We start from the raw sequence: 14,811 nt of genomic DNA, 5'->3' as shown, positions 1-14,811 counted from the left end.
AAAAAAATAATAAAATATTCCCATCCCCCACCCCACCCTGGACATATCTGAACCAAAGGGAAAAATAATGTTTATTCTATACAATGCTTTCAATCTTTGCAATATTTTGTTAATGGCTCCCATATGACCCAAAATTTTTAAAAACGTCCCTGCTGTATAGCAATTATCCTTTCCATTTTGAATATGTGGCATAAAGAGTTCCACCAAAAGCTGTAATTCAGCCTCTTCCAATTTTTCCAGTTATTCATAATCTGTTGTATGGCAACCCCTGTCATAATAAGCAGAAGCCTGTTGTTATTAGAGGATATTTGGCTTTTAGCCCTCATTGACATGCCAAACAATACAGTGTCATGGGATAATGCCACTGGATTTTCTAACACATTATTTATTTGACCCCATATTGATTTCCAAAAAGCAAGAATGAATAGACAATAGAATAACAGCTTCAAGATGATAATGCCAGCATCTATTAGATTTAGAGCAGTGGTTCCCAAACCTGTCCTGGGGGACCCCCAGCCAGTCAGGTTTTCAAGATATCCCTAATGAATATGCATGAGAGAGATTTGCATACCTGTCACTTCCATTATATGCAAATCTCTCTCATGAATATTCATTATGGATATCTTGAAAACCTGATTGGCTGGGGGTCCCCCAGGACTGGTTTGGGAACCACTGATTTAGAGCTATCTAACTTCTGTAAACGAACCGGGGTCCAAAAATCTCTTTTTTTTCCTTGATGAACTTTTGATATATCCTTGGTTTCATAGTGGAGTTATTTCAAGACCCATAATAAGGCAAGGTGTGTGTGTGTGTGTGTATAGGGCAAGGATGAGGTGGGGCATATGTCTTCACAAATATGGTAATCCTAGGTCACTAGAAGTGGCCCACCATTGAATATCCAAGTTAAGCGCCAACCATGGGAGTAGAATTACCACATGACTCCAGAAAAAGGAAGATAGATTGAGACATCTGGGTTTTACTTCCATTGCTTTCAATGGAAGTAAAATCCAGATATTCCAATCCATCCTCCTTTTTTTCTGGATCAATATGGTAACCCTACAAGGGAGTCAACTTGGCCATGAGGCTTGGAATGCACTGAGAGAGGCAGTTGGAATGCAAGAATGAGGCTTGGAATGCCCAGAAAGTCACCTAGAACACTAGAGTAACCCCCTGTTTTACTAAGGTGCGCTATGCGTTTTAGTGTGCATTTAGCACATGCTAAATATATGCAGGTGCTAACTGCTAACATGTCCATTAGCGTTTAGCGTGAGGTTAGTGTACGTTAAAACGCTTTGCACACCTTTGTAAAAGGAGCCCTAAGAATTGGAACACTCAGTGATTGAATAGTGAATACCATCCCAAAAAAATCACAGGAGTTTTATTTATTTTTTATTCTTTGATGGGGGAGGGTTCGGAATAAACTGAGTAAATAAATTATAGGGACAACTCCACCTGGTATGGGTAGGGATAGAGGAATGAATTGTGGGGATGGAATGGATCTTAGCTGGTACTAAGTAGTAGATTTAAAACAAACTGGAGAAAATATTTCTTCACACATGTAATTAAACTCTAGAATTCATTGCTAGTGAATGTGGTGAAATCAGTTAGCTTAGCAGGGTTTAAAAATGGTTTGGATTGTTTCCTAAAAGAGAAATCCTAAGGCCATTATTGAGATGGCTTGGGGGAATCCATTGCTTATTCCTAAAATAATCAGCATAAAATTTGATTTACTACTCGGGATCTAACTAGGTACTTGGGACCTGAGTTGGCCACTGTTGGAAACAGGATACCAGGCTTGATGAACCTTCAGTTTGTCCCAGTATGGCAATTCTTATGTTCTTATGGTATGTGGAAGATTCTATTGAGTATAGGTGAGGATGAGTGAAATTTCTGTCCCTGTGCAATTCTGGTTTGATAGATCAACTTTTTTTTTTTTTTTTTTTTTACAAATCTCCATTGGTTCTATATAGATGACAGTGTGAAATTTAAACTTGGCACTATGGCTTTTGAGATAGCACATGATCCGTCTCCCCTACTTTGTATGCCATTGGTTTTGTTCCTATTTGATTATAAACACTTGCAATTCTACAAATATAAGTGTAATTTTGATTCAATTCAATATACAGTGGTGCCTCGCATAACGAACGCCTCGCACAACGAACGCTGCACACAACGAACTTCATGTCTTCATTCACACAACGAACTTCACACAACGAACTTCGTTTCACACAACGAACTTCGTTTCACACAACGAAGTCGCCCGAGCTGCCGATGTATTGCATCCTTCCGCGCAGGCACTGCAGGCAGTCGTTAGTCACTGCGCTTAACTGCCCTCTCTCACTGTATACAGTCGTCCTTTTAAGATAAACTCAATATTTTTTATATATCATGGCTTCTAAAAAAAGCAGGAAGGTGATTTCTGTTGAAATGAAACGGGAAATAATTAGAAGGAGTGAATGTGGGGTAAAACAGTGTGACCTCGTCAAAGAGTTTGGCCTCAGCAAGACCACCATTTTCACCATTTTGACAAATTTATCTTTTTTTATGTCATCTTAGCATATTTTATGCTGCAGAACGAATTATTTTTTTTAACATGTATTGTTATGGGAAAACGCGTTTCACATAACGAACTTTTCGCATAACAAACTTGCTCCTGGAATGAATTAAGTTCGTTGTGTGAGGCACCACTGTATTTCCTGAAACAATTACTGCTGAAAGCTTTACAAATACGTGTGATCAATTCTATTTGCTTATAACATTATTATCTATGACATTTGTGGTACTGGCTTAATACAACAGTTCTGAAAGGGATTTCCATGCATACTTTCTTTAGAACATTTTCAAAGAGAAATAATATTCCTATTTTCCTTTTGTGAAAACATGCAAAATATGCCAATAAAAATAATTACATAAGAACTTCCACCTAGCCCAACATCTCATTTTTAGCAATGGCCAATCCAGGTAACAAGCACCTAGTAGAATCCTAAAAAATAGCCTTTTCTGGACTTCCTTACAAAAGGTCTCTGAAAAGTTCTCAGCCCAACCAAGAAGAGAATGAAGTGGAGCCCTGAAACTTACAAGTTATTCCACACTTTTCCTGACACTTTATGTTTCAATGACATGAAATGAAAAAAAAAGTGTCAAGAAAAGTGTGGAATAACTTGTAAAATTCATGGTTCCAGGTCATTCTCTTCTTGGTTGGGCTGAGAACTTTTCAGCAGTCCCTCCTACTGTGATGTCATAATGCCTCATTCAACCAATGCCTAAGAGCCAACCTTATTGGTGTCGCCACAATGGCTTGGTTTCCATGTTTCTCTATACTTGTGCCCATTTACTAGATGCACTTGCTTAATTGAAATGAAAAGTGGCAAGTGGCAAGAGAAGTGTGGAATAACTTGTAAGATTCATAGCTTCACATCATTCTCTTCTTGGTTGGGCTGAGAACTTTTCAGCGCCCCCTTGTAACAATGATTTATGGACTTTACCAACAGGAATTGCCCAAGCCTTTTTCAAAAAATAGTCACATTAATTACTTTTTACCATGTCCTCTAATAATACATTTCAGAGCTCAACTATACATTGAGTATACATTGCACTTCATACTTCCCACATAGCTTGGGAAATCATCCTCTACAGGGCAAATGTTCATATCTGTCTATCCATGGAAAATCCATAGGCATGCAGAGTTTATACCACATATCTAAGGGAAAGTAGAAGCATATTCTCTCTTTTAAAAATGTCCAAGGAAAAAATATCCATAGAGATTTGCAGCTATTTTTATGTGGCTGTTTTTTCTAGGGAAACAACATGTGTGGGCATAAAACTGTAGCCTATTTATGTTATTTCCTTTCTTCACTCTTGCTAAAGGCAATCCTGGAGCTGCCTACATTTTCCTTAGCTAAATGACATGTATTGTTGAACTTGGCCTACCTATATTTTTAGCCATGTAAAATCTGGGCAATTTTCAGACAACCAGTCTACTTGACTAAATTTGCTTTTCCCTGAGGAGTTTTCTTATAATTATTTACTGTCCTTTCTTCTTTGGCATAGGTATTCTCTAATTCATAGCAAGCATTTAAACAGATTGTTCCATATAGATGCACACAATGGAACCATTACTGTCACTAAACCTCTGGACCGGGAAGTAACGCCTTGGTACAATTTAACAGTTAAAGCCACAGAAGCAAGTAAGTAGTAATTTATGGAGCACTACGAGGGGGTGCTGAAAAGTCCTCAGCCCAACCAAGAAGAGAATGCCGGGGATATGGTTCAATCAATGATCTCAAACAATGTCAAAAAAACATAATTTCACTTCTGCAAATTGGCGCTTAATGAAATAAGATAACACTCTATTCAGCTACAGTGGCAAAATAACGCTCAGAATTTAGAAAGTTGGTTGGCTGTGCTGAGAACTTTTCAGCATCCCCTCATAGATTTTGTGTTAGTCAAATGTGACATAATTGTTATGACAACTGTACATTCCAATATAGAGATAATTGACTGAGCTAGTTCATTTAAAAAAAAATTTTTTTTGGGGGGGGGAATGTAGGCATCAAAAATATCTGTACTAAGCCCTTATTCTATAAAGTATGCAACTCACACCTAACTTTACCCCCCTTTTACAAAGCCGTGCTAGCAGCTGCCACTGTGGTAAATGTCTCAAAGTCCATAGGAATTTAAAGGGCTTCAGGGCTTTTGCCGCTCAGCAGTCACTAGCATGGCTTTGTAAAAGAGGAGGTTTGGGCATCAAACATAAGCCTGTCAGAAACAAGTGTAAATTCAGAACCCAAAGTTAAGTCCGCATTGCCATTATTTTATAACTTCATGCCTATGACCCACCGATGCCCCTCCCATGGCCATCAAACCTATTATGCGAAGATTGGCTACCTACAGTATATCAATTACAAGCTGTAACCACTGGAATCTCTTAGAACAGCCAACAGCGCCCCAAGTGGTCACAGGCAAAATGACTGGACAAAGCGCGCTATTCAGGATGGAGTTATCCCTGCAGGGGCAAAAGAAAGGTAAGAATCAAACATGCAGAACACCAGGTTCTGTGATACAATAACTTTTCAACCCGGGTTCATTGGTCGAGGTGTGCCTATTTCCTTCAGTGAATTTAAGCACCACAACAAAAGAAAGGGAACAACAAAAAAAAAAATTATCAAAGAAAACTTCTGAAAGTCTGTCAGGAATTTCACCAAACAAAACTTCACTTTTTCTTCCCAAAGAGTTCCCTCATTCTCAAGAGACTTTTTTAATTGCCTGTCCAAAACAGATTTTAGGTAAGTACAACTTTCTTCAGTTGTGGCAGTCCAAACTTTAAACAGTCATTCAAGCCAAACGTATAGAAGCCTCCAGCTGCTAGCAAGCACAGCTGGGGACAGGGAGTTTGTCACAAGTTTGCCTTCAAAGCTACTTAAATTGCTTTCAGAATTCCTTCCCAAGATAACAGCTGCAATTCTTATGTTCTTACAATGTCCCAAACTCAGCAAGCTTCAAAAACAAAACTCACCGCTCTTATATTCAGGAATGCCTGGTAGCCAAGCCTACGTCCATCAATTCTGGCTCCTGGAAGAATCAGCATTTCTTGGAACTCCATTTGCTCCTCTGGGGATGGTGGTGCTAATTCAATAGAGGAACCTGCCTCCTCTATTTCCATAGGGTCTGGCACATTACTCTGACGAGTTGGGGAGAGGCTTGTTCCTCTTCCCTATCCTCTCATACAGCCTAATCAAATCTGCAGCCTTTTCAGGAGTAGAGCCATGCCCTAACTGGCCTGAGCTTGCTTTAGCTTGTGGATCTCTTGGGCTCCCCCGGTGGACCTTAGGGACACTGCCAGGCTTCCTATACAAGGCCAGATTTACAACCTATGTTTTTAGGTGGGATTAAAGGAGTGCAGTGACTAGGGAGGGTTTCTATATTCTCCCATTCTGGGTCTGGCCAGTCATCAGGCTACACTGTCTGGCTCTGTGGTTTAGCCTGTGGAGACCGCTTTCTGAGTCTACCTCCCCCTTTCTTATAAAATTTCCTTGGGACCATGGCAGGCACAGAGCCTGACTGGTCACAAAGCACAACATACAATATCCAACCCCTTTGGAAACTCACTAATTAATTTCTTATATTGATCTCTTATTTCAAATAATATTTTCTCTATATTTTAGAGGGTCATCAGATTGCCATTCGAGTAACGTTAACTCAGCAATAGCACCATTCTTCATTGAAGGAAAAGCCTCAGATGTCTGATAGTGTACAGCCTTATGAATCAGTGAATTAACTCTTTCACAGTGAGTGGCTAATCAATGCCAATTTTCATATTAAGTTGATCACAGATCTTGGATCTGTGTGCAAATTATGTCATTCAACGTTAGGTAACCTATATAGAACCTGAGAGTAACTGTTTGGTTGAGAAACTGTAGATTTAGGTATTCATTTTTTAGACTCTTGGAGGTATTAAAATTCTGGATTACAAAACTAAAACTTAAGAGCATAGTTTGGTGGATTCTATTTTTTGTTTGACTATAAATATTTGGGAGCTTACAATTTTATCTGTAAGCGGATAACATTGAGCTGAGCCAACCCTTCAGGAATTGGAGTAGGGGAAGGGAGGGGGTTGGAATGTCAGGAAGTGCTTGTGGTAGGTGGAATGGGATTGGTAGATGGGGAGCTAAGGAAAAGGGATTGGGTAGTTAGTGAGGGTAAGAAGTTTTGATTGGGAAGGAAGTTGTGGGCATTTGGTTTAGGGTTAATAATATTTTGGGGAAGGATGGGATTGAGGGACGTTGTGGATAGGTAGGTTTTTTTAAATTTGTTCCTTTCCCACCCTCCCTATTGGGTGGGCCTTGGTTTGGGTGGGTTTGGGGCAGGGTTGGTTGTAGCTTGGGTTGGGAATGTGGTATATGGGGGTGAATTGTTGAACTGTGTGGCTTAAGAAGTTGTGTGTTTATATGTGCTTATTCTGCTCATGTGTGGAACTGTCATGGGTGGTGGCATGACTCTGCAATGCCACGAGTATTGCTGAGGGAAGTGGGGGATTGGTGGAATGGGAGGAATTTTGTGATCTGGGCTAATTCAACACTGATTAGCACCAGGGGTGAGATTTGTGAGATGGGCTAGTTCGATACCGAATAGCTCCAAGGTTGTGGTTGTGAAGCTACATTGAATTATTTTTGTAAGGTAAATGTTTTATATATATGATACCTGGATGAATGAATTTAATAAAGCTGCGGCCCATGCTTTGCCATTATTAAAATTGTTGTGTCTTTCTTTAATTACTTGAATGTATGAAGGAGTTGTACGAATGCCAATGTTATAAAAAGAATGTATATGTTTTCTCATTCTCCTTCAGACACACCAGTCACTCTTTATCTTTCTTTGTCTGTTCTCCTACAGAAGCCTATAGAGCCAAATAACTAAGGGCCCTTTTAATAAGCATGCAGTAAAAAATTGTTTTAGTGTGCCTTACGAGGGTTTATACAGCAAATTAAGGTCATTTATATTGTGGCAGGAAAATGGATAATTTTTAAATTTTTCTATTAATGGCCATGCGTTAATGTCGTGGAGTTCTTTTTTTTTTTTTTTTTGCCTATGAATGAAAGTTAGTTTAAGTATGTATCAACTATTTCACTGAAATGGAAGCACAAGAAGCAACACAATGTCCCCACGAAGATGAAGATCAATTAAAAAACAAACAAACAAGTGGGAAACTAGAGATGTTTCCAAACATAAACTTTTTTTTTTTTTTAATATTACATTACATTACATTAGGGATTTCTATTCCGCCTGTGCCTTGCGGTTCTAGGCGGATTACAATAAAGATGATATCTGGGCATTTCCAGTAGAATTACATTACAGGAAAAGAGTAGATTACAAGTAACAGTGAAGAGTTACAATACATATCGCAGCAGATGTAACATAGCCACGGATTACAATAAAGAAGATATCTGGGTATTTCCAGTAGAATTACATTACAGGAGAAGAGTTAATTACAGTTTATATTGAAGAATTATAGTACATTCAATATCACAGGAGATGTTACATAGCAACTGAGTCAATTTACAACTGGTGGATAATAAAGAATTACCATATATTCTAGATTACAAAAGATGTTTCATGAGCTGAGTCAAGTTTCTTCGGATGGAGAGTAGCATCATATGCCTGTAAGCGGAGGTGTATTTATTGTTTTGATGTTTGCATGCTGTTGATTAATTAATGTTGATGATATGGACAGTAGGGGTGTTTATTTTGGTTGGATAAAGAGATTCTGTTCCCTAAGGAATTGATTGGGAACTCATTAGATGGCGGTTTAGATTGATGGGAGATATTTTTTGAACAGTAGTGTTTTTATTTCTTTTCGGAACTCTTTTATGTCTGTAATTTCGATCAATAATTTTGAGATGTCGGAGTCAATATTAGCTGCCTGTGTCCCTAGTAGGTTGTCATAAAGTTTCTTGCGTCGAGTACCATCGAGAGGAGGGTAGGTGAAAATGTTCTGTGTTCTCCTTCTTCTGGATAAGAGATAGTAGTGAAAACGGTTGTTTAGGTAGCTGGGTGCCGCGCCGTGGGTTACTTTGAATAGGAGACAGTAGAGTTTGAATTGTGTTCTTGCTTTTATTGGTAGCCAGTGAGATTCTAAGTATGCTTTGGTAATATGGTCGTATTTGCTGAGTGAGTATATGAGTCTGAGGGCTGTGTTCTGGACGGTCTGTAGTTTTTTTATTGTGTTGACTGGGCAAGGTAGATAAAGGCTGTTGCAGTAGTCTACCATACTTAGCACGAGGGATTGGACAATGATCCTGAATTGGTCTTTATTAAAGAATTTTCTTATTTTTCTCAGATTACGCATTGTGAAGAATGCTTTTTGGATGATTTTATGGATTTGTGTTTGCATAGTGCAGCCTCTGTCTAGTTGTATTCCCAGGATTTTGAGGGAACTCTGTATTGGGTACTTGATTGAGTTTACTTCCAGTTCTGTTAGGGTTGGTTTTTTGTCCTTCTCTAATAGTAGGAATTTAGTTTTGTCCGTGTTCAGCTTCAACTTATGATTTGTCATCCATTTTTCTACTGTGTCCATTGTAGTTTTCAGGCGTTCTGTGGAGATGGGGTCGTGGATGTCGAATGGAAGGAGGATGGTTATGTCGTCCGCATAGCTGAATGAAGTTATGTTTAGGGCATCTAGGGTGCTGCCTAGGGAAGCAATGAATAGGTTGAAAAGTGTGGGAGAGAGGGGGGAGCCTTGTGGTACTCCGCAGGGGTTAGACCATGGTTCTGATAGAATTTCTTTTGACTTGACTCTATATGTTCTTGTTTTAAGGAAGCCTTGGAACCAGTTGTGCACTTTACCTGAGATTCCTATTGCGTCTAGAATCTGGAGAAGTATGGTATGGTCCACTAGATCGAAAGCCGCTGAGAGATCAAGTTGGATGATTAGCAATCTGTTTCCTTGGCTGAGGTGTTTATATGTTTATTGAAAGTGGTAGGATGGTTACACAAGCAAGTCATACAACATTAGATAACATAAAATAACTGCAATCAACAAAAGATACATATGATAATGAATCCCCCCCAAAAAAAAGAGGGAAACCAATCAATATACAGTACAGAGCCACAGCATAACCCAAAAAACGTAGCTATTCCAATGAAACCTAAAAACTTTTATTAAAAGCAGAGATTCAATTCTGTAAATATAATAAAAGATTCAATGCTGCAGGTGTTTGAGTACCAAATAAAAAGTACCTTCTTCAGGAGTCTGTGACATAAAAATTGAAGGCAAATAAAGACCATATGGCCTATCCAGTCTGCCCATCTATGCCATCTACCATCCCGTCTAATATCCTAGAGATCCTATGTACTTGTCCCAAGCTTTCTTGAATTCAGACACAGTTTTCATCTCCACTACCTCCACCAGGAAGCCATTCACTGAAGCTACCTCCCTTTCGATGAAGAAGTATTTTCTCAGGTCACTTGTCCCCTTTCATGTTTATCCCATGCTATCTTATTCCAGAGTTTCCTTTCAATTGAAAGATATTTGCCTCCTGTGCAAATCTTGTGTAGTACTGTGAGGCTGCCACAAGAGGTCACAACAGCCATTTTCCTATGGCAGTCACAAGGGGCAGGCTTCACTTCTTCCCCCATTGCTCCGCCTATACTTCCAGGAATATAAGGTAGGCCTGAGGGGTAGCTTGGGGTGTCTTTCAGGAGGAAGGAGTTGTGCCTCATGCAGACTAAGGGGAGGGAGAAGAGGAGGTTTTCTCAAAAGCCAGGAGGGGGATGGTGGGGGTGTCTTAAAAGACCATAACAGTTAGGTAAATCCCAGCTGATATTCAGTGCCAGGCCCTGCACACTTAACCCAGTCAAAGTAGTACAGCTTTTGAGCTGTCCTAACTTAGTTGGGTTAACTTTGCAGGTCCCAGCACTGAATATAACTGACATTCACATAACCACTGGCTTCTCCCCAGTTCCACCCCTTAGGGCAGTCAAAAACCATATTGTAGAAGTGCCCAGTTCAGTGTTACTAAATATTATCCATTGAGTAGCTCACTACAATTTAAAGACAGAAGCAAATAATTAATTCAGTCTCTCTGCTAAAGCCTTGTCCTCTCTGAGTGCCCCTTTTATTTATTTATTTTAAAAATGTATTTGCACCTAAAACCTAGGTGGTTACAACCAACATACATAAGCTCATTAAATAAACAGAAGACATATAAAGCTGCATTATCCCTTCCACAGTAATTGACAGTTACACTCCTTCATCCCCTTTATACTTCTCCAAAGTTTTCTTGAATTTAGATACCCCTTCAACATACAAACACTTGATGATCTATTGGTCCCATGGATTCTTCACTGCTCTAGAGATGACAGCAGTAAAATGTTTTAACTCATAAGTAGATTCCTTTGTATTGTGTTGAAATTCTGTTGATAGAAACATTCTTGTCAGTAGGCTTATAGCAGGGGTAGGGAACTCTGGTCCTCGAGAGCCGTATTCCATTCGGGTTTTCAGGATTTCCCCAATGAATATGCATTGAAAGCAGTGCATGCACATAGATCTCATGCATATTCATTGGGGAAATCCTGAAAACCTAACTGGAATACGGCTCTCGAGGACCGGAGTTCCCTACCCCTGGCTTATAGTAATTTGATTACCTGGAATTTATTTGAACCATGTTAATGGAAATTTATCGCAAATAGTCCATTGTCAGGAAACTTAAAGGTGACATGGAAAAATGGCAGGTATCTTTGGTATATCATTCTAACAACTGAATGGCTTTGTGGATACTCTTTAAGAAGACTTAGTTTCTAAATGTCCTCTAAAACAAAACAATGATGGATGGAAGAACAAATGTTACAACTACAATGGCTAAATGTCGCCCGCAGCATGAGAAATGCCAGTGCTTCCAATGTCAAGAAACACAAAGTTATTTGTTGTATAAATAGTCTCTATTCCCAGTGTGTTTGTTCTCTCATTCTTTATTGATAATGTCAATGACTGTACCATTTATACAAACATATGAACAAAAATATAAAATAAACTTTGTTGAAGGCCATTCAGATAGTACGAGTTCTTGGGAATTCACTTTATATTTAATTCATTTCCCCTTGCCTCTAAGCTATTTTTCTTTTTCTTTAATTTTTGTCTTACAGGAATCAGCCTGCAAGTATCCCTCTTTGATTTAATAACTGGAAAAAAAAGTGATGTAAATAACTTTTATTATGCTGTCAGTTTAAGGAAATTGCAAACAAAAGGTCATTTATTTTCTTCTGCCTTTCTCTTTTTTCTAATGCCACAAACTTCTATTAGCTTCTTAATTTTCTTGATCATCTTCAACTATTACTGATGCCTATTCCTTCAAATTCTTTTGGATAAAAGTAAGAGAAACAGTCACCACTCTTCTATCTGAAGCTCATCAAATGATCAGTAAATATGTTCAGTATTGATATGTTTTACTGTTGTTTTAGATATATATACTGTGAACCAAAAAGAAAAGAAAAAAAAAACACACCAAATGTTTTTTGTTGTTGTTGTTGTTGTATCTTCCACAGAACTCGGCTGATTCTAATAAAATTGAATGCATTTTGTCCTGAATGAAGTTGATGCACCACACACTATCTTGTGAAAATGAATCGTTGCTATGGGATATGCGCAGAAGCAGATGATAGTTTGTACACAGTCTCTGTATCAAAATGGTTTTCACCGCAGAAGACCAAATTCTGATAAAGAACTTGGCACTGCTGAAAGATTACAGCAGTCGATGATTGCTGAAAAAGTTCCCACAGACGGGTTGGAACAAAAATGGCCTTGATATGCTTATTCGCAAGATCCAAGCAATGGGGCACTGTGGACAGTGAGCCAGGCAGCAGATGATCACACTCGATTCGCACACAAGAGCACATTGATGTTGTACACTATCTTGTGAGGCAGGAGGATGCGCAGCAAACACACTGAACAACTCGCCAAATAGCAAGAGAAGCAAGACTAAGCCAGATAAACTGTTGTTAGGATAATTAATGATTATATGAAATAAAGTGCTCCTTTTACTAAGGTGCGCTAGCAATTTTAGCGCACGCAGGATTTCAGCGTGCACTAAACCCACGCTACGCTTCTAGAACTAACGCCAGCTCAATGCTGGCGTTAAGGTTTAGTGCGTGTGGCAATTCAGCGCACGCTATTCCGCGCGTTAAAGCTCTAACGCACCTTTGTAAAAGGAGCCCTAAAGTGTCTTAAAAAGTGTTGTGTCCAAGAGATAACTTTACATAACAAAGACATACGCCTGACCCAGCAGCAGCAATTCTTATGTTCTTAAATGGTGCAAGCAGCTTATGACCAAGTAGCTGGAGCACAATGTCAACTTTATCTGGCTTACAGATGAAAAGATATTCATAGTAGCTCCGCTGATTAAAACACAGAATGATCACCTGTACGTGCCTTCAACAACACTGAAGCGTGAGGTTAATGCCAAACACCTACTATGGACCCACCTGACTTTCAGCCAATCAGTCAATCGTCTTGGTCGCAATCACAAAACTTGGATTCACATCTTCATTTATCCTGGGGTTAAGATCAATGATGCATGCTACTGGAACATCCTCTTGACACAGAAGCTGTCGGGAGACTACTTTATCTTCCAAGAGGGCAATGCCCCTGCACATCAGGAAAAGGACATGGTAAAACTGCTAAATCAGGAAACCATAGATTTCATTGGTCCAGCCCTCTGGCCTGCAAATTCATCAGACCTAAACCCAGCTGACTACCAAATCTGAGGGCTGATACAGGAACGCGTCTACCAGACAGTGATATCTGATGTTGAAAACCTTAAAAAGCACCTCATCTATGTTTGGGCTGAGTTGAAGTAGAGCATCATTTACAAGTCCATAGATCAGTGGCAGCCAAAACTGAGGGTATGCCTTCATGTGAAGGGAGTGCATTTCAAACATCTGTTTAATTGAAACATTACTTTTGGCTTTACATTTTTCTGCAAAATATGCTATAAAACTTTTTGATGTGTTTTTATTCAGTTCACAATTCATTATCACAAGGTAATATTGTGGTGCAGTAGGAAATAGTTACAACATTTTACACCAACTTCATTCAGGACATGACACACAAAATTTCATAAGAATCGGCTGAGTTCTGTGGAAGATATGACAAAAAACATTTTGGTGTGTTTTTTCAGTTCACAGTGTATATATACTCTGGGTAACCAACATGTATCTTCACTTATCCACCTGGACTATCAAAAGTTTTACTGTAAACATAATTATTCTCACAGGGCCTCAGCAAAGCCACTCAAGGCTCAAAAACTTCTATAGCCATAAGCTTTGAAACATGTTAGTTGAAACTTCCCAGACTGATTGGACCAATACTATTGTGAAATTAATGCTGGTTTTTACAAAGCCGCAGTAGAGGTTTCTACTGTCGGATGGTGAGATAAATGGCAGATGAAGTTTAATGTGGAGAAATGCAAAGTGATGCACATCGGGAAGAATAATCAAAATCATAGTTATCAGATGCTAGGGACCACCTTGGGTGTCAGTGCTCAAAAAAAGGATCTGGGTGTCATCATAGCCAATATGCTGAAGCCTTCTGCCCAATGTGCGGTGGTGACAAAGAAGGCAAACAGGATGCTAGGAATTATTAGAAAAGGGATGGTTAGCAAGACTAAGAATGTTATAATGCATCTGTATCGCTCAATGGTGTGACCTCACCTTCAGTATTACCATATTTTCACGCATATAACGCGCGCGTTATACACGATTTTACAAACCGCGTATAACCATGTGCGTTATATTCGTGAGCGCGTTATCCCCTTTTTTTTTTACATAGTTCCCCCCCTGACGTCCGATTCACCCCCCCCCCCCGCAGGACTGCTCGAACCCGCACCTCGAAGGACCGCTCGCGCTCGAACATGCACCCACACCCGCACCCCCACCCCGAAGGACCACTTGCACCCCAAGAGCCTCTCCACCACCCCCATCATGTAGAAGTTCCTACCGTCGTCCTGCTGCTTCCTCTGCCGGCAGTCCTGCCCCTCTCTTAGCCCTGCGTCTACCCTGCTTCCTCTTTCGGCGGTCCCGCCCTTTCTCTGATGTCAGAGAAAGGGCGGGACCGCCGGAAGAGGAAGCAGCATAGACGCAGGGCTAAGAGAAGGGGCAGGCTGCCGGCACAGGAAGCAGCAGGACGACGGTAGGAAACTTCTACATGATAGGGGGGTGGGGAGGCTGTGGGGGTGCAAGCGGTCCTTCGGGGTGGGGTTGCGGATGCGTGTTCGAGCGTGAGCAGTCCTTCGGGGGGAGTGAATCGGACGTCGGGGGGGC

General features: G+C 40.0%; 1 protein-coding gene across 4 annotated transcripts in view; it reads left to right on the top strand.

The window, feature by feature from the left end:
* Positions 1 to 14,811, top strand: part of LOC117355521 (cadherin-19-like) — a 277,325-nt gene that overhangs the window by 168,979 nt on the left and 93,535 nt on the right. For all 4 annotated transcript variants that reach the window (XM_033934214.1, XM_033934215.1, XM_033934216.1 and 1 more), the window contains one exon: positions 4,051 to 4,187. In XM_033934214.1, coding sequence (XP_033790105.1) covers positions 4,051 to 4,187 — 137 coding nt within the window. The remainder of the gene's footprint in view (positions 1 to 4,050; positions 4,188 to 14,811) is intronic.

Source organism: Geotrypetes seraphini, chromosome 2, assembly GCF_902459505.1.
Source record: "Geotrypetes seraphini chromosome 2, aGeoSer1.1, whole genome shotgun sequence".
NCBI classification, from domain to species: Eukaryota; Metazoa; Chordata; class Amphibia; order Gymnophiona; family Dermophiidae; genus Geotrypetes; species Geotrypetes seraphini.
The sequence above is the reverse complement of the archived record's forward strand: the minus strand, read 5'-3'. Positions and strand labels throughout refer to the sequence as shown.